The sequence below is a fragment of the Coregonus clupeaformis genome, chromosome 36 (assembly GCF_020615455.1).
Source record: "Coregonus clupeaformis isolate EN_2021a chromosome 36, ASM2061545v1, whole genome shotgun sequence".
Classification (NCBI taxonomy): Eukaryota; Metazoa; Chordata; class Actinopteri; order Salmoniformes; family Salmonidae; genus Coregonus; species Coregonus clupeaformis.
Window position 1 is genome coordinate 11,486,797 of NC_059227.1, and position 20,306 is coordinate 11,507,102.

Consider the following 20,306-nt stretch of genomic DNA (forward strand, 5'->3'; position numbering starts at 1 on the left):
AGAGAGATCACACACTGTCTCTTACACACAATGCGTAGACACATATGCAACATTCACACATGTTAACACACACACAAAACTGCACATATGCGACACATACACATACCAGCTGGTACTTATGTGCCATATGTTAACAGACACATGTAGAGGATTTTCACAAGAGCTCTCAGTGCTCACTCAATTTCCAGCCTCACTCCTAAACCTGTCACTGCCTTCCTCCTCATCTGCCTCTCTTTCTTCAACACCTTTTCCTGTTCCCCCTCCACTATCACCCTTCCTTTCCTCTAGCATGTCCTCAATATCCTGCTGCATCATCTTACCTTCCCCAGTACCACTGCCACATTTCACTGTTTATCTACTTAGAAACTACACTTTCTCACACACACACTGCAATTTCATATTAACCCCTTCCCTCTCTAACCATAGTGCCGGGGTGGATGAGAGGATGACGTGATGAGTGTGTAGAGGGGTGGAAGAGAGTATGCATAGAGTGAGGATGAAGTGATGAGTGTGTAGAGGCTAGAGGTGTTTGTCCTCCTAGGGGAAGAAGAGGGATCTACGCGAGCCGAGCTCTAAGAGGATTGCAGTAGGCCAAGGCTTTCCATCAGGGTCACTTAACACAGGTCACCATAACCTGTACTGCACTTGTGCTCTTAGCACTGCTCTGAACTCACATTAACTCACACTACCTCCTAACCACAGATCTAGGATCAGATTACCTACCCAATCTTAGCCTTAACCATTAGGGGGATGAACAAAAGATCTGACCCTGTATCATTAGTGAGGGGGAAGTTCTAGCTACATCCAAACTCACACTTGTGAAAGCTTTACACACACATACACACACACCATCCATGCTGTGATACTCACATACAACCCCAGATTCAAACTGTCTGTCACCTGTCTGTCTGCCTGTCTGCCTTCCTGTCTGCCTTGTCTGTCTGTCTGTCCAACTGTCCGTCCGTCCCTCTGCCTGTCTGCCTGTCTGTCTGTCTCTCACTCATCTCATTATCACTTATAACAACACCTTATTGTATCTAAGTTAGTTCATACAGTCAGTGTATCCTTGGCGGCACCCTGTCTGCACAGCACAGATGATCCCTTTATGATGGTGCTAATAGATGGGTGGAGACCACCCTCCCATGGCCACCACAAATCATTACATGCACAATATGGGTTACTGAGTTCTTGAACCACTACCTAGGACTACTGGAGATACCTTGTAGCCATTGGAAAAATAAGTAGAATACATTTGAAAAGAAAACAAAAACAACAGCCTATTCATTGTGTGCATGTTTTCAAGTAGTGTTGATGTAGAGAGTAAAAAGGCTACAATGGGTCATTTACATTGGGCCTGGAGAAAGATATTACATTGTTTGTTTCCTGGTTTGACGTTGACATCACCACGTCATGAATACTGTGTAGCTAGTCGTGCACCTGCAGTGCCTGTTGGTACCTTGTGTCAGGCTCTCTCTAGATCTTTAGCGCTGGGCTGAAACTGCACTTTCTCTGGCGGTAAGAAGCCTCTTTAAAATAACATGTTTTGATAGGAAATTGCACAGAAAATGCATGAAAATATTTGACAGTGTGTTTGTTGACCATCTGTAGCCTAATATATTAACTAATGTTAGGCTATGTGCAATTTTTCTTGAACAAAAGTTTTGTACAGAACTGTACAAAACTCACTATATATAAACTATGCATGTGTACATTTAATTGTATCACTTGCAGTGGTGGAAAAAGTACCCAATTGTCATATTTGAGTAAAAGTAAAGATACCTTAATAGAAAATGACTCAAGTAAAAGTGAAAGTCACCCAGTAAAATATTACTTGACTAAAAGTCTAACAGTATTTGATTTTAAATATACTTAAGTATCAAAAGTAAATGTACGAATAATAAAAAAAATCCTTATATTAAGCAAACCAGAAGGCACAATTTTCTTGTTTTTTTTATTTACGGATAGCCAGGGTCACACTCCATCACTCTGACATCATTTACAAACAAAGCATTTGTGTTTAGTGAGTCCGCCAGATCAGAGGCTGTAGGGATGACCAGGGATGTTCTCTTGATAAGTGTGTGAATTTGACCATTTTCTGTCCTGCTAAGCATTCAAAATGTAACGAGTACTTTTGGGTGTCAGGGAAAATGTATGGAGTAAAAAGTACATACTTTTCTTTAGGAATGTAGTGAAGTAAAAGTAAAAGTAGTCAAAAATATAAATAGTAAAGTACATATACCCCCAAAAACTACTTAAGTAGTACTTTATACCACTTTACACCACTAGGCTATACAACCTGAATAGTAGCCTAGCCTTGTATAGCCTAAGTTAGATTCCCATTTGCCAATGAACAGAAGCCTATTGACTACGGGTCTTTTTCAAAGTCAAAACTATTTCAATGTCACTCTGCAGACGTCATGTCCCCTTTGCAGCAAAGGCCACGAGATTTTGTGCATTTCACCCAGAATTTCTATTTAAATGTTGGAACCGGTTGACCATCATTTTTAATTGCAACTTTTATCAACCAGATAGATCAAATATATCAAGACATACACTACAGGTCAAAAGTTTTAGAACACCTACTCATTCAAGGGTTTTTCTTTATTTGTACTATGTTCTACATTGTAGAATAATAGTGAAAACATCAAAACTATGAAATAACACATATGGAATCATGTGGTAACCAAAAAAGTCTTAAACAAATCAAAACATATTTTATATTTTATATTCTTCAAATAGCCACCCTTTGCCTTGATGACACCTTTGCACACTCTTGGCATTCTCTCAACCAGCTTCATGAGGTAGTCACCTGGAATGCAATTTCAATTAACAGGTGTGCCTTCTTAAAAGTTAATTTGTGGAATTTCTTTCCTTCTTAATGCGTTTGAGACAATCAGTTGTGTTGTGACAAGGTAGGGGTGGTATACAGAAGATAGCCCTATTTGGTAAAAGACCAAGTCCATATTATGGCAAGAACAGCTCAAATAAGCAAAGAGAAACGACAGTCCATCATTACTTTAAGACAGTGCTTCTCAATTATTTTCTGTTACGCCCCCCCTAGGAAAAAGTAAACATTTCACGCCCCCCAACTCTCCGCCGCGACTGTAAATAGTATAATTTGTCTATAAAATAGTTATAAGTACACCTCTGCATAACGTTGTATCCTTATTAACATTAAAGAAAACAAAAAAAGAAAAAAGAAAGAAATATAGATCAACTTACAACAAAGAATAACTTTATTAACATTGTTTTTTAGTCTGTAACAGAAAAGACTTAAAGTGCATCAATTTGCCTGAAATTTAAAAAAAAAATGAAATCCTTATTTAAACTGTAAACATTTTTTGACCATTTGATACTGAAAAATAAAATAAAATATAATAAATAAATAATAATACATTCAAATTGATCAGCAACATTAACTCAGGAGCACAATATATGAAACACTGACCTATAAAACAAAAATGAATAAAACAATTTGTGCTGATTTTTTTGTATCAAAATGAGGAAGTCAGGATTAATGGCTACAATGAGCACGTTTTCAGTGCACAGCTTTTCGAAGCGGGGTTTGAAGCATGATACTGCAACTCTCAGCTCCTGCTCAATGTTTAGCTGGGACCTGTACTTGGTCTTCAGTGCAGCAACAGCAGAGAAGCCAGTCTCACAAAGATAAGATGTTGCAAAAGGAAGAAGAATGCCCATGGCCCTCTGCCCTAAGAGTGGATACTGCCTCTCTACACTCAGCCAGAATTCACTCAGTGTCTGTGATGTGAACCTCAGTCTCAATGTAGAGTCAGACGTCATATCAATGAACTGGTCCTCCTCTGCAAAGCTGAAACCAGTTGGAGCTGGTGCATTGAAAGGATCTCTCACCCAGTCATATTGGGAACTGTTTTCAGGGAAGTACTTTTTAAAGAATCCCATCAGTGATTAAATATGCTCCTTAATATATGGAATCACTGAGGTGGCATCATAGTCAGTAGTGTCAACAAATTCATGCAGGTTCTCGAATGAATCAGTATTTCCTTCATCAAGTCGCTTGCCCCACATTGCAAGCTTTCGAGTGAAATAGCTGATATTGTCTGTGACCTGAGGGAGGTGTTTATCTTTCCCTTGAAGCTGTAGATTTAGTTCATTTAGCTTTCCAAATATGTCACTCAGGTAGGCCAGTTTTGCCAGGAAGTTCTCATCACTAAATTTTTCTGCTAGGTTATACTTGTGCTCCTGCCCCGAAAACATTATTTTCTGCTCTCTGAGCTCAAAAACTCGGTACAAGACTTTTCCTCGTGACAGCCACATTGCTTCACTGTGAAACAGCACAGCTTGATGTTCAGCTCCCATCTCCTCACAGATAGCAGAGAAGACTCTTGTTTTTAGTGGTCTGGTCTTTAAAAAATTGACTACACCTACAATGTCAGTCATAACCTCACTTAATTCAGAGGAAAGGTGCCTTGAAAGGTGCCAGTGCTTCTCTGTGTATAACACAGTGTGCCCACTCAGCATTAGGTGAGGCCTTCTTGATGAGTGCCCAAAGTCCTTTTCTCATGCCTGCCATGGTCTGTGCACCATCACTGCAAACACAAATGCAGTTCTCCCACTTTAGCCCATTCTCAGTCAGGATGCAGTCCAGCATTTTGAATAGCTCTTCAGCTGTGGCTCTGTCTCTGACATATTTACAAAAAAGTAGATCCTCACACAGGGAGTTTGTCATGTCAAAACGTACATAAGTGATAAACAAACAGTCTTTGTTGCTGTCAGTTGCTTCATCGAACTGTAAGGCAAAACGTTTGTCTTTGAGTTTATCTACCAGCTGTTCTTTAAGATCGTTAGCAATGTAATTTATATGTCTGGCAACAGTGTCATTGGACAGAGGGATAGTTTATTTTTTTGCAGCACTTGCGTCATCCAGCATGACAGAGACCATGTCTAATGCTGCAGGCAGTATCAGCTCCTCTGCTATGGAGTGGGGTTTTTTGCACTGAGCAATTTGGTACGCCACCTTATATGATGCTAACAGTGCTCGCTGGTTTACTGAAGTAGCATTCACAAAGCGGGACGATTCTTGGCAATATTCGGCACGTTTCCGCTGAAAAAACTCAAGCGGCTTATCAGCGTGATTGGTGTGTAATGTCTTTATGTGACACCTTAATTTATTTGGCTTCATGCTGTCCGCTGCCAACATTTTTAGACACAGTAAACATACCGGTCTTTCCTCGTCTCCCACCGTAGTCACAGTGAAGCCAAGCGCTACATACGCTTCGTCATATTTCCTCATCTTAGCTTTCGGGAGACTTACGTTTATCTCATTATCTCCGTCTCTCTCCGCCTTTCTTTTCATCCCTGTTAAATATTTTTCCATAGTGTCTCTTAAGGGTTTGTTATCTGCACTTCATATCTCCTGCTCTGTGCTGTGTGCTCTTGTTCGGTGCAAAAAAAGCCTACTCCCTGCGGCAAAAAAAAGCATGTTCCCCGGGGTCACACGCGCCCCCCCGGCATCGCTCCGAGCCCCCCCAGGGGGGCGCGCCCCACTATTTGAGAAGGACTGCTTTAAGACATGAAGGTCAGTCAATCCGGAAAATGTCAATAACTTTTAAAGTTTCTTCAAGTGCAGTCGCAAAAACCATCAAGCGCTATAATGAAACTGGCTCTCATGAGGACCGCCACAGGAATGGAAGACCCAGAGTTACCTCTGCTGCAGAGGATAAGTTCATTAGCGTTACCAGCCTCAGAAATTGCAGCCCAAATAAATGCTTCAAAGAGTTCAAGTAGCAGACACATCTCAACATCAACTGTTCAGAGGAGACTGTGTGAATCAGGCCATCATGGTCGAATTGCTGCAAAGAAACCACTACTAAAGGACACCAATAAGAAGAAGAGACCTGCTTGGGCCAAGAAACACGACCATTGGACATTAGACAGTTGGAAATGTGTCCTTTGGTCTGGAGTACAAATTTGAGATTTTTGTTTCCAACCGCCGTGTCTTTCTGAGACGCGGTGTAGGTGAACGGATGATCTCTGCGTGTGTATTTCCCACCGTAAAGCATGGAGGAGGAGGTGTTATGGTGTGGGGGTGCTTTGCTGGTGACACTGTCAGTGATATATTTAGAATTCAAGGCACACTTAACCAGCATGGCTACCACAGCATTCTGCAGCGATACGCCATCCCATCTGGTTTAGGCTTAGTGGGACTATCATTTGTTTTTCAACAGGACAATGACCCAATACACCTTCAGGCTGTGTAAGGGCTATTTTACCAAGAAGGAGAGTGATGGAGTGCTGCATCAGATGACCTGGCCTCCACAATCCCCCGACCTCAACCAAATTGAGATGGTTTGGGATGAGTCGGACCGCAGAGTGAAGGAAAAGCAGCCAACAAGTGCTCAGCATATTTGGGAATTCCTTCAAGACTGTTGGAAAAGCATTCCAGGTGAAGCTGGTTGAGAGAATGCCAAGAGTGTGCAAAGCTGTCATCAAGGCAAAGGGTAGCTATTTGAAGAATCTCAATTATAAAATATATTTTGATTTGTTGAATACTTTTTTGGTTACTACATGATTCCATATGTGATATTTCATAGTTTTGATGTCTTCACTGTTATTCTACAATGTAGAAAATAGTAAAAAAATGAGTAGGTGTTCTAAAACTTTTGACTGGTAGTGTATATTATGGTTTTATTATTGCCATAACTAATAATCAAATCAAGGCTGGTGGATGACACGATTAACTCTGCCGCAAGCGACGCTGCGGATTTTCCAGCGGCAGCAGCAGACAATAGCACAGGGAGGAGGTAGCATCGGGCTCCCTCTCCGGCCAGAATCCGGGAATGCGCCTCAAAACCAGCCCCGAAATCCTCCAGGAGATCCAAAAATATAGTTTCAAAAGGAGGATCGAGGAATAAGGTTGTAAACGAATGGCTTAGGACCGCTGTCGTGAATGAGAAGGAGACCGAGAGATGCGACGTTGCAGCTTTTCACCCAGATGGTGCTGAAACGGATGCTGTCAATGCAAACAGGGCGGATGCTAGCAGAGAGGAAGATACCGAGGAGATATTTCACCAGATTCTCAAACCCGTAGTTCGTCGTTACGTGTATCCCTGCATCAAAGGCGTTTCTTCCCAACATATTGGGTCATACCGGCCAGACGGCTCCAGCACCGCGGGTTCGGTGAAAGGGAAAGAAGAAGCGGAGAGGGGAGTCGGTGAAAGCATCAGCGAGCTGCAGTAGGGACAGAAGCGGGGAATACGTGGGCTGCAGGCCTTAATCTGTGGAGCCGGGGTTGTTTGCAGACTGAACTCATCCACTTCCACCTACATAAGAAACTGAAGAGAAGCGGCAGCAAGATGCACACCAAGGCTGACAGCGCGCCGGGCGCCGAGGCCGCGCCGGAGCCGGCTATAGGGACCATAGAGGCGGAGTTCGTGACACCGCAAGAAGAGGGCCTTGATGACGAACTGGAGAGACTGGTGGATGAGAATGAAGATCTAAAGGTTTGGCATCACTGACATTCAATAATATGAAATGTATACAAACACATTGTTTTTGCAGATACAGTAACTGAACTGGTAGGCCACTTTCTGTTTGATAAGATTGAATTCAGGCCTATTCCCCAAAGTTTGGCATCACTAACATATGCTCATATATTCCAATGTAATCTTATATATATTAGCATAAGTGAAAAGGTAGGCTTATGTCATGTTTGATGATAACACTGCAACTGAGATAGTATTGATATGCCAGGCATATTCCCCAAGGTTTATCATTAGGGATATACTGGAAACTGTATGTTGATACAATGAAGCAAGCTTATTTTTTAGCCCACTGGGTAGGCTAAGTGAACAGTTATTATTTATTCTTTCCGTAACATATGCAAAGAACTGATGTAGAAATGTGCCTAGTTCCCTTGGTTTGTTATTGATGCTTGTCAGAGCTAAATGATTTAGGTAGGCCTATAGCCACAAGGCAAAACACTCTTCCCTATTCAGAACAATAAATAGCACAATCTTGTGTTTAGCCTACTTCTATTAATTGATTGACATAATATTAATAAGACCCTATTGATCGGTTCAGATGAACTTTTCTATATCCAATTACATCATCTTCAGAGGACCTAAACACTCCAACAACACCAATAATATTTAAGTGTGAGCGCCACGCCCCCTGTTGGCTAGCAGTGCCTGATTGGCTGATCACTCATATTGATGTCCCAGATGGAGATCGAGGAGATGAGGACGGAGATGGACGAGATGCGTGACACCTTCTATGAGGAGGACACGTGCCAGCTGCAGGAAATGAGGCGCGAGCTGGAGCGAGCCAATAAAAACTGCCGGATCCTCCAGTACCGGCTGAGGAAGGCTGAGAGGAAGAAGCTGCGCTACGCCCAGACAGGAGAGATCGACGAGGAGTTACTGAGGAGCCTGGAGCAGGACCTGAAGGTAGGGAAGGAGTGTGTGTATGTTTGTTTGTGTGTCCGTAGGCTTGATGTTGATACTCATTTTATTAGTTGCTTAATGCGCTGTCCATTCACCTCCATAATTAATTCAATCAACTTCAATCAACGTCCCTGATTCTGTGTAATGCAGGTAGCGAAGGATGTGTCTGTGAGACTGCACCATGAGCTGGAGAATGTGGAGGAGAAACGCACAAAGACAGAGGACGAGAATGAGAATCTGAGGCAGAAACTCATCGAGGTGGAGGTGACCAAACAGGCACTTCAGAATGAGCTGGACAAAGTCAGGGAGGTAAGAACACCCACCCACAATACATTAAACAATCTATACAGCACATAGTTTTCTGGAATACTCATATTACATCATGTGTTTATTATGTTATTCAATTCCCAACAGTCTCAGAAGAAAAGAGGAAGCAAGGAGGTCCAAAAGTCAGACAAGAAGCCTGCCCAGACCCCAACAGAAGTGAGGGATCACCATGAAATGCTTTTAGAAAACAATAAAAAGTGTTTTTTTCCAAACATGAGCGAGAGTTGTGTCTAGTGTACATCTGAACTGTATTATCTTCCTTCCAATTTCCCCTCTCTCAGGATGACAACGATGATCTCAAGTGCCAACTGGCCTTCATCAAAGAGGAGGCTGTGTTGTTGAGGAAGAAGACAGCTAAGATCGACAAGGAGAAGGACCGGCTGGAGACGGAGCTACAAAAGTACCGCTCCTTCTACGGGGACCTGGACAGCCCCCACCCCAAGGGTGAGGCCGGGGGACCCCCCACCACCCGTGAGTCCGAACTGAAGCTGCGTCTGCGCCTGGTGGAGGAGGAGGCTAACATCCTGGGGAGGAAGATCGTGGAGCTGGAGGTGAGCAAGACAGGATGTGATGCAGAGGGTTTTATGTAGGTTGTGACATGAAAGAGACCAGGAAATAAGTTTGCACATGGGAACACAACTGTTCCAAGCATTTCTGCCAGTTCCGTTCAGAAGGTGCTTACAGAGAGAGGAAGCTAGTGATTCATAACATAACTGACCAATCCGTCTTCATGTCATGTGTTTCCAGGTGGAGAACCGGGGTCTGAGGGCGGAGTTGGATGACCTCAGGGGTGAAGGGGAGGGAGAAGGCGGGTCCGGTGGGGGGGCTGTGGGCGGGGTGGGGTCGGGCCGGGGCCACGGGGAGGCCATGACAGAGCTGAGGCAGCAGCTGCAGCTGGTGGAGGACGAGGCAGAGCTACTAAGGAGGAACCTGGCTGACGCTGAAGATCACAACAAGAGGGTGACGGGAGAACTAAACAAGCTCAGGTTCAAGGCCGGGACCCACGAGGGAGGTGCAAGGCATGGAGGAGGGGCGCCAGGAGCAGGAGGAGTATGCTCGGAGAAGGCAGAGGCACTGCAGGAGGAACTGAAGACTGCCCGGCTACAGATTAATGATCTCAGTGGGAAGGTGGGTCGGTCTTCCACATTTGTTTTTCTGGTTTATTTCTGTGACCTTTAACATGCATTGAAAGTCAAAATGGCTGTACAGACAATATGGTAAACAAAAAGATATCGCTGGAATCAAAGCTGAAAACAAAGATCAAACGTCATAAACATATCATGCCTCATTCAGCCAGTCCTATTCTCTCTCCCAGGTGATGCAGCTGCAGTATGAGAACCGTGTTCTGCTCTCCAACATGCAGCGCTACGACCTGGCCTCCAACCTGGCCCTTAGGGGGGGCATCAGCCCTTGGGACAGGGATGCAGAGAGTGACGCAGGTGGGACCAGCCCAAGTGGGCGCCGCGAAAGTGATGATGACTCCTCCTCCTCTCGCCTCCTGCCCCCGCACCGCAAACGCGAGGGCCCAGTGGGCGGGGAGAGTGACTCGGACGAGGTGCGGAACCAAACCCGCTGCCTCACGCCCACCCGGGGTCTCTACACCCCAACCCCAGAGACCGCCGCCCGCTTCCTGCCCCGCAGCCTACGGGATCGCCAGCAGATGATTGACATACGGGTGGAGGCGGAGCGTCTTGGCAGGACCATCGACCGGCTCATCACCGACACGGCAACTATCATCGCAGAGGCGCGGGTGTACGTTTCCAACAGCAACCTGTATGGGCGGGGTGAGGAGGAGGAGGGGGGTGGGGGGATCAGGGAGCATGAGCTGCTGTACAGGATCAATGCCCAGATGAAGGCCTTCAGGAAGGAGCTACAAGGCTTAATAGACAGACTGGAGGTGCCCAAACCTGAGGACAGGGAGGAGGAGCCACTGTCGGTAAGTGTGTGTGTGTGTGTGTATGCATGTAGAGATGTAGACTTGACCATGCCTGTTTGGCTGTATCAGCATAGTATCTTCACTAGTCTGTGGCCATTGAATATTCTGCTGACTTTATTCTCCTTCTTTCTCTGACCCTATTTTCCCTCTCGTTTCTCCTCCGTTGACACTCCTGTTCTGTTCATCCTCTGTCCAGATGTTTCAGCCCATTATTTTACTCATCCTCATCCTCGTCTTATTCTCCTCCCACTCTTATGCCACCATCTTTAAACTTGTCTTTCTGTTTACCCTTTTCTTTGTCCTGTGATCCTGCCTCCCTCCATAGCATAGCCACATCCTTTGTTTTGTTTTTTTGTTTTGTTTTTTTATTTGTTGCCAAGGTCACCCAATGTACAGGAGCCTCCCTATTCAAGCACAGGTCACAGTCACATAACAGGATACATGCTTAGGGTCAACACTGGAGACTACATTTCCCACCACCCACCACTTCCTTCATCACCCCCAAGAAAAGGTAAGTTAGCATAACACCTGGTTTGCCCAATTCCAAAATCAAATCCTATAGCCATATTCCCTACCTGCAAAGAAATGTTGTAGCCTATATGTAGGCCACCACCATGTGGTAGTATAGAAGAAATGTAGGGCTACAATCTGATAGGAAAGGTGGAATTTCCTTCTCATTGCTTACAGAAGTGTAGAAGATCCGATTTTAAACAAACAAGTAAATAGCTGTGATTCAGAACCATGGACAACGACAATCAGAATTCCGATTCAGCACCTGTACACCGTGGACAGCCACAATGCAAATGAAGGACTTTTGCCCCCAACTCAGTCCCCGGGACCCCAAGGGGTTTTTGCCCTAACACTACACAGCTGATTCAAATGATCAAAGCTTAATGATTAGTTGATTATTTGAATCAGCTGTGTAGTGTTAGGGCAAAAACCAAAACGTGCACCCTTGCGCTTCAATGCGGAGCAATATGGATCCTCCGCATTGTTACAACATTTGAGAGGCGCATGGCGATGCGGTACAGAGCTCAATTTGGCCACCGCATGCCTCCAGAGGCTTCGCAATTGCATCACACCATCCATACCATGCCTCCGACCACATTTTCGGATCAAGCATAAATTGTCTCTTAGTCTGAGGATTCCCACATTCCTATCTACAACAAATATATTTTGGTTTTGAGCTATCAGATACATTTTGCAATACTTACTGTTTATGTCGACAAGTGTCCATCATGTCAGTGAACTATTTGGGTCAGAACCTAATGGGGGTCGCATGACGCGCCCGATGATAATGTGCAACCTTCATCAACAGCAACAGCAATGGCAATGTCAAAATAAATAAACTGTAAAATAGTAATGAAATGGGACTAAAGTATATGCCAACGCGCCAGACATCAAGTAAAAAAAAAGTAAAAAATAAACATATTAGCGAAGGTGTCACACACAGGCTACATTTTGGCATCATAAATTGTAAACAATTAAGAGTAGCTTGGAGTCACAAGACGAAATCTGCCAAGCACCCCAAAGCAGAGTAGCAACAGGAGTGCCGATTGGCTCAGAGCTCGGCAGCTGAAATAGCTATGCAAACACTTTCCCTCTCTTCATTGCTTTTTAATTATAGACAGGATGCGAGTGACGACAGTCGTCCCATCGAGACCTAAAATTCTGGAATAAATTTGACATTATGATACTTGATCTTGGCTCCAGTGATGCGACGTAAATACGAGGCGCACTATAAAGCCTGGGTCCCCCTTCTGGAACATAAGTTGTTTACCCTGAAAAAAGGTACCTGCTCCGGACATAACCCTGCCAGGCGTGACAAGAGAGGACTCCTTTAAAATCTAATCCGCGGGACTATATGTAACAGAGCGGAGGCAACCGAAGCGGAGGCACAAACGCGAGGATTTCGCAACAAGGGGACTGGCTCTCTAGCTGTGGAAGAGGTGGAGCACAGCCGCCACCGGCAAACAGACAATCTCAAGAGAGGGTCACGGTCAATACCTTGGCTAGACTGAAATCAGGATTAATTATCTGCCACTGCGATATATCCTCAGTGATTAACAATAAAATCGTCAATGAGAATATTGAACAGCCAGGTAAGGCCACATGAAGAAGTTAATATTTAAATGTTTTTTATTTTATGTATATGGAAAGTTCCATTAAGTTTGGTTTTACGCATCTCTACAACTTGGGTTTCTAGCAACAATTGGATGTAATCATTGGACAACGCACTTAATAAGGACAAGTAGTAAATTATAACATTGCAGATGCACTGTGGGCTTGATGTATTGGGTCACATTTGATCAACCTGTGCCTCCCTTTTGGTGCTTTTTCTTTTACGCACCACCAAATAGGCTGCATTTGGCCATGTGGGGATTTCTTTATTATAGGCCTATTAATATTCAAAACACACGCCATGCGTATTTATTTATTTATGTATTTATTTATTCTCTCTCTCTCTCTCGCTCGCTCTCTCTCTCCCCCAAGTTTACGATGCATAGTTACAGGTTTATATTATAAACATCTCCGTACTCTTACATCACAAGATGACTGGTTGGTGTTCGTGTACTCTCGACGGGGTAAAAGCACATAATATATAACATTCGTTGATAGCAAAGCATCGACCTTCTAAAATTACTGGATGTACTGTAATAAATCAATGCAGCGATAGGCCTACGGAAAACCGTTTAGGCCAAGCCAATTTTCTAGAGGTGAGTTGACCATGCAGCATGCAGCCAAGTGCGCACTGACCTTATCATTTAGCGGTGACACGGAGGGCACTAATTCCCATTGTGCGCATAGTGTAACTGCCTCTTAGAGGAAATGCGTCCTGCGGACAACATGCACGTGTTCTGGGAAGATGACACAGCAGGGTGTCGAATATTTGGCGTGTTGTATTCGACATACACCCCGCGTTTGAAAAATGGGGAATCTGTGCTCATTAAATTGGTCATGGCTGCCGGGTATGTGCCCCCAAAGTTCCATTATAGACAATTGAGAAGGACAGAGGGAAGGGTTGGAGCAGAGGGGATAGTGACCAAGAGACAAATAGTGACGTTGTCACACTACACCAGGCATTCCGTGGCATGACATGTCACATAGGTAGCTTAAATGACTATGAAATAGGGGTGGGAATACAGAGGGCTTGCCCAAAATGTTTTGAATCGTTCTACGAAATCGACTAAATGTATATTTATTCAGATCAGATTGAGAGTGTTTAATAGTCACATGTACAGGGTTGCAGGTGTGATTGCAGGATACAGTGAAAATCTTAGGCTTCGAGCTCCAACTAAGTGAAATAAAATAATGACAATGGTAATAAAAAAACAACAATAGAAATAGCACTATATACATCATAATAACTGTGGCAGTGATGAATAAATAAATGTCCATTGGGGTGGAGGCAGAGTAAAGACTGTTGAGGGGGTGGGGGGGAATGACCATAGGTGGAGCAGCAGCATGATCATTGAGTGAAATAAAAACAAAAAAGTAATAATCTACATATTTACAACTGCAAGGGGGAGTAGCAGGTAGGTAACTGGGAGTTGAGAGTGTTGGTGGGGGGGAGGGGGGTCCCTTTGTTTATGGCTTGATGTCTACATGGCTAATGTCCTCTAGTTCGCCCATGTCTTATCTGTCTCTCTCTCTCTCTCCCTTTGCAGTGCTCCGCCAACATTTCCACACCTTGGTGACCCCTTCAAGACAGAAAGACAAAAAGCTAGGTACTTGAAACAGAAAAAGAAAGGAAGTAAGGAAGTTGAAACAGAAGAGGAAGAAGAAGTAGTGTTGGAAGAAAATAAAGTTGTGACAGGAAGTAAAAAGCTGCTGCAGGAAGCGGCCCAAAATGGCGGCCATCGAACTGCAGCGCGGTCTGGAGCGGTCTGGGCGGGGCTGGGTAACAGAGAAGGTGGAGCTTCTGGACAGCTTCGACTCAGAGATGCAGGAATGGGAGGACCAGCTGCAGGACATGCAGAGGAAGATAGAGGAGGTGAGTGGTCAACAATGGTGATGCGGTCCAACAGGGTCTAAACTAAAGTGAAACATCATCCAAATACATGGGACAGTCCAAACATGGTCCAGCATGCACAAGCACACTTCTGACATGGTCAAACAAGATCCTAGGTAACATTACCTGACATGGGGTATCAGCAGTGTGAACATGCTTGTGAATATTTTCACTTTGAGAGAATGTCTTTCTCTGTGTGTGTGTGTGTGTGTGTGTGTGTTATAATAAACTGGTGGAAGCACACCCCTTCTTGAGACTCCATGCCCCCTCTGGACTAATGATACAGGCAAATGTTAACAAGCTAATTAAACTGTGATGTGCTGACAGACAGTCAGAACACACATACACTGTGAAAGTTGATAGTAATGAACGCATTAAAGCTTGAAATAGCGAAGCAAGCACACATAACAAATGTGCAGATTATAAAAATAGTTGGGTTTTGTAACTGTTTTGGGATGGTTATATGGATTGCATAAACAAGGTTGACATTGTCGTACGTACAGACTTGTTTTATGTACATATTGTCTTGTATCTGTATGTACATTTATGTTTTGGAACACGTCTAAGTTGTAAGTGTAAATCATTAATCTAACAACTATTCCAACTTGTGTTTATGTTGTGAAAGTAGGTTTTTGATCATCATAATGTTTTTGCTCATGTTTCAGCTTTACAACGAGGTGCAGGCTCGTAGAGGGGAAATTGATGTCACCATGGACAACGGCAAAAATGATAGGATGCACAATGGCAATGGCTTCTGTGACCCACCTGACAGCCACAGCAACAGCACCAAGGACCACCCCAGAGCTGTTGTTGTGCCAAATCACTATAGCAATGGTTGTAGTCATGGCCCCAATGGTTACGGCGACCCCGTCAACCATCAGAATGGTGGCTATTATCCAAATAGCAACGGTGCGGTGGAACTTGAAGAATTGTTGCAGGATTATCTTGGACATGGTCACGGAAAGACCTGGAAGACCAACTCAGCTCTCAACAATGTGAGTAGCTACAGTAACTAAGGGTTAAAGTTGATAGGCAGCCCCGTCCGAAAAACAACCTTTACCCTATGTCTCACCCCTTTGGTGTTTGCAGAAAAGCAATATGGTAGAAACTCCACTTAGCTCATTGGAAGACTAGACCATATTGATTGTTCACTTCAAGTCTTCAAACATTGGAGGGGCAGGGCCTAAGCAGGGTTGTTTTCAGTAATATACATTTAAATAGATTACATATAACTGGCACGGCTCAATACTCCACTGGAAATTGCATAAGCCATGCCAATGTGGCTGCATAGCTGAATTTGATATAATGGATCTAAGCTAGTTGCACTATTCTGCTGCCATGATTATTTTCCCTCCCAAATAACCCTTGTCCCACTTCTCTCTCAGCATCAGAAAGAAATTACAGAAAGGAGCCAGGATCAGTCTGTGCACCAGGATGCGATGAAGAGGAGGCCTGTTGGGAATGAGAGGTAAGAAGGACGTCCAGAGACCTCACTGATACTGAGATGACAAGATCATTTTGATAATATTATTTTGAGAAGATCGTTTAGAAAGTAAAATCCGCCTACACAATTTCGTATTTTAGTGATTTTACTCATTTAATTATTTCCTTGTTAATCTGTTTTAGGATTGGTCAGGTGCGGTTTGCGGATGAGGAGGCTGAGAACCGGAAGAACAGAGTGTCACACAGAAAGAGTTCCCCCTGCAGGGACCTTAACAAGGAGAACACAGGGGCCAAGCCCCCTCTCAGACAGAGAGAAGGCCCTCCCGTACCCCCCCGCTCCACCTCCCAGGTGGCCCTTTCCGAGACTTCCCCAGCCCTCGACAGAAAGTCCCACCCCCCTGGGGTCCTTGTAGACAAGAAGTGTGGTAGCCCCTCGGTCCTCAGGAAGTTTGGGGCCATGCTCCATGAGAACGAGGGGAAAACCCTCACCGACACCGGTGTGGTGACCAACCAGGTGCCTACCGAGAACAAGTGCCCCACCCCCGTCTGTCAGCGCAAAGAGCTGGGCGGCAGCAGGGTGCCTGGGCGCTTGCCTGTCCAGAAATGCCAGGCGGATTCCATCGTGCTGACAGCGGAGATGGACCCCAGCCAAGAACGAGGATCTGGGGGGGCAGTGAGAGACTATAGGAGAGAGAGCCAGCTGGGTGAGGGTAGAGGCACCTCAATGGGTAGCTATGTTCACCCTAAAGGACCCCAGGCAGGGGGTCAGAGGAGGACCCAGGAAGGAGGCAGCCCCAAGCCCAAAGCAAGGGCCCTCGGAGGGGCAGACAGAGACACAAACATGGGTCTGGTCCAGGGGGAGAGGGTCAGGTGGCCTACATCCCAGTCTGGGGAGCCCATACTGGACTATAGGAACCTGAGTGGGTCCCATGTTGGAGCTCAGAGGATCCAGAGGGGAGGGCCAGTTGCAGGTCAGAAGAAAGACGATGGACTCATTGAGCTACTGGATATGCTGGACATCGAGCACGAGTACAACTCCAGCCCCCAAGCCGCAAAGACTGCCTACAGACAGGACACACAGCAGGTGAGATAGGCATACTGTAGCAAACACACACAAACACACACACAGTCTTGTTCTGACCCACTCTTATCGTCTCTCTCCAGGTGAGCCCAGCCGAGTCATTCCCAGCAACCCCCTCACGGAACTTCTCTCGTCCTGCCCGCCCAGCCAATCAACGCCCTCCATCCAGGTGGGCTAGCTGCGCCCCCACTGCCTTGATCTCTGCCCCCTCCGGCCCAATGTTCCGCCGCACAAGCCCCTTGGCACGCCCCCCTAGCCCCATAGCAAGAACCCCAAGCCCCGCCCTGAAGCAGCAATCTTTCTGCTCCTATTTGCTCCACACCGAGACTATCATCATGTGAGAGACACGTGCCCCGACCCCCTTTACCCATTTTTAACCCCGCCTCCCCTCCCCCAATTCAACCCCACTGGACTCAGTTGATATAGTCCTGCCCTCTCTGTAAATACTAAATACTGTTCTTTCTATCTGTCTTGACAAAAGTGCTTTAAGAGATTTTCTATGAGATTTACTTATGAGAAACAAAATGGTTGACTCCTATTCAGTCTCCAGTGTTACTGTGGCCTTCCCTTCTCCTGTGCCAAACGTTTTTATTTCTCTCACTCTCTTTTACTTCCCTTTCTTCCTTTCTTTCTTTTTCTCTTTCTTTTGTATTGATGATTTTCGAATGGCTGTGTATAATGCGATACAGCATGCCCCACTTACTTGCGGGTGCGTGTCCTTGGATGGATGGATGGATGGATGGATGGATGTAACTCAATCCTAATGAGTGCCATGTTGGCTTGTTTTTAAAAGAGAGTTGGCCCTGTCCTGTCAGCACAGCATCAACATGCTAACTGTCTATAGTGTGTTTACTGTATCATGTTATCAAAATAACGCATTTGAAAATGTTCAAGTAACCATAGTGAGACATACAGTTATGACTATGTAATGATTTTGCTGTCCTTTTTTCTCTCTTGATAATAAATAAACACAGTGCTTTAACAAACTCAGTCCATCTATCTGTAGAACTCTTGTTTGATGAGTTATTTAATTGGTTGGGGGTGACGTGGTGTAGCTACTTCCATGTACCAACACTACAGAGATTCAATACCATGCTTACCCCATACTGAAAAATCATATATTGGAATATGTTTCAATAAAATGTAAATATATCTAAATATATTGTGAAAATGTATTGATCAAATATAGGAATATATATATATATATATTTTTAAATATATGTGTAAAATACACACTCACACCTTCTCTACCCTGATGATAATGTTGAGTCTTTATTGTCCTCTGGTACAGTGCCTTGCAAAAGTATTCATCCCCCTTGGCGTTTTTCCTATTTTTTTGCATTACAACCTGTAATTTAAATGGATTTTTATTTGGATTTCATGTAATGGACATACACAAAATAGTCCAAATTGGTGAAGTGAAATTTAAAAAAAAATAGAAAAGTGGTGCGTGCATATGTATTCACCCCCTTTCCTATGAAGCCCCTAAATAAGATCTGGTGCAACCAATTACCTTCAGAAGTTACATAATTAGTTAAATAAAGTCCACATGTGTGCAATCTAAGTGTTACATGATCTGTCACATGATTTCAGTATATATACACCTGTTCTGAAAGGCCCCAGAGTCTGCAACACCACTAAGCAAGGGGCACCACCAAGCAAGCGGCACCATGAAGACCAAGGAGCTCTCCAAACAGGCCAGGGACAAAGTTGTGGAGAAGTACAGATCAGGGTTGGGTTATAAAAAAATATCAGAAACTTTGAACATCCCACGGAGCACCATTAAATCCATTATTAGAAAATGGAAAGAGTATGGCACCACAACAAACCTGCCAAGAGAGGGCCACCCACCAAAACTCACGGACCAGGCAAGGAGGGCATTAATCAGAGAGGCAACAAAGACACCAAAGATAACCCTGAAGGAGCTGCAAAGCTCCACAGCAGAGATTGGAGTATCTGTCCATAGGACCACTTTAAGCCGTACACTCCACAGAGCTGGGCTTTACGGAAGAGTGACCAGAAAAAAGCCATTGCTTGAAGAAAAAAATAACCAAACACGTTTGGTGTTCGCCAAAAGCCATGTGGGAGACTCCCCAAACATTTGGAAGAAGGTACTCTGGTCAGATGAGACTAGAATTGAGCTTTTTGGCCATCAAGGAAAACGCTATGTCTGGCGCAAACCCAACACCTCTCATCACCCCGAGAACACCATCCCCACAGTGAAGCATGGTGGTGGCAGCATCATGCTGTGGGGATGTTTTTCATCGGCAGGGACTGGGAAACTGGTCAGAATTGAAGGAATGATGGATAGCGCTAAATACAGGGAAATTCTTGAGGGAAACCTGTTTCAGTCTTCCAGAGATTTGAGACTGGAATGGAGGTATCTTGCATCTTCAAAGTGGTAGGCATGTTGTGTTAATCAAATGATACAAACCCCCCAAAAATCCATTTTAATTCCAGGTTGTAAGGCAACAAAATAGGAAAAATGCCATGGGGGGTGAATACTTTCGCAAGCCACTGTACCTTAGCATTAGGTTCCCAAAGTAACATTTTGCATGCAAAAATTGGATCATTGAATTGTAGTTGAAAATACATTCTGTAGTTGTTGAGGTCTAGCCTACCTGCCACATATGAAACATAGTAAAAAACGAAATTAGGTGTTTCTTTCGAAAATACACTTGAATGTAGAGCATATCTGTAAACAAGTTTTAACATATATTAAAATATATTTTTCCCAAGCTGTCGATCACAATTTTAAATGTTCCCAAGTCCCTGCCCCAAGCCCCACCTCCAACTGAGAGAGCAGCCATTACCATTTTGAATTTTCTTCAAAAAACCACCAAAGATCTTTCTCGTGGACAATGACATTTTATTATTAATACATAACATTGAATTAAAATAGTTTTTTAACCTGGTGGGTGACAGAGGAAGAAGATAATTTCTTCACCTGCAAGCAAGAGTTTAGCTAGCTAGCTAGGTCCTTATTTAGCTCGCAACCAACGTGCAGTGTGACTGACCAAGGTAAGAATTGTTTTGAAAATTAAAGTAGAGTAGAGTTCAAAAGTTAATGTAATGTACTGTATG

General features: G+C 44.3%; 1 protein-coding gene across 3 annotated transcripts; it reads left to right on the forward strand.

The window, feature by feature from the left end:
• The first annotated feature begins 6,789 nt into the window (after window positions 1–6,789).
• LOC121552312 (protein SOGA3) lies at window positions 6,790–18,212 on the forward strand. 3 transcript variants are annotated; one of them, XM_041865117.2, is made up of 9 exons: window positions 6,790–7,481; window positions 8,202–8,426; window positions 8,574–8,732; window positions 8,838–8,906; window positions 9,032–9,301; window positions 9,498–9,878; window positions 10,066–10,686; window positions 10,883–11,197; window positions 14,355–14,528. In XM_041865117.2, the coding sequence occupies exons 1-8, from the start codon at window positions 7,335–7,337 to the stop codon at window positions 10,991–10,993; spliced, it is 1,983 nt and encodes a 660-aa protein (XP_041721051.2). In that variant the 5' UTR covers window positions 6,790–7,334; the 3' UTR covers window positions 10,994–11,197; window positions 14,355–14,528. The 3 variants fall into 3 exon arrangements, with proteins under 3 accessions (XP_041721051.2, XP_041721052.2, XP_041721053.2); XM_041865118.2 differs by lacking the exons at window positions 6,790–7,481; window positions 8,202–8,426; window positions 8,574–8,732; ... (2 more) ...; window positions 9,498–9,878; window positions 10,066–10,686 and adding exons at window positions 15,364–15,693; window positions 16,084–16,166; window positions 16,325–17,225; window positions 17,306–18,212 and having other exon boundaries at window positions 10,997–11,197; window positions 14,355–14,680; XM_041865119.2 differs by lacking the exons at window positions 6,790–7,481; window positions 8,202–8,426; window positions 8,574–8,732; ... (3 more) ...; window positions 10,066–10,686; window positions 10,883–11,197 and adding exons at window positions 12,304–12,788; window positions 15,364–15,693; window positions 16,084–16,166; window positions 16,325–17,225; window positions 17,306–18,212 and having other exon boundaries at window positions 14,355–14,680.
• The last annotated feature ends 2,094 nt before the right edge of the window (window positions 18,213–20,306 follow it).

Excerpts from the sequence above, each read along its gene's own strand:
- LOC121552312 (XM_041865117.2), top strand. The coding sequence starts at position 7,335 with ATGCACACCAAGGCTGACAGCGCGCCGGGCGCCGAGGCCGCGCCGGAG. Across the intron at positions 8,733-8,837 it reads AGCTGGACAAAGTCAGGGAG|TCTCAGAAGAAAAGAGGAAG; the intron begins GTAAGAACACCC and ends AATTCCCAACAG. Across the intron at positions 10,687-10,882 it reads GGGAGGAGGAGCCACTGTCG|ATGTTTCAGCCCATTATTTT; the intron begins GTAAGTGTGTGT and ends TCCTCTGTCCAG.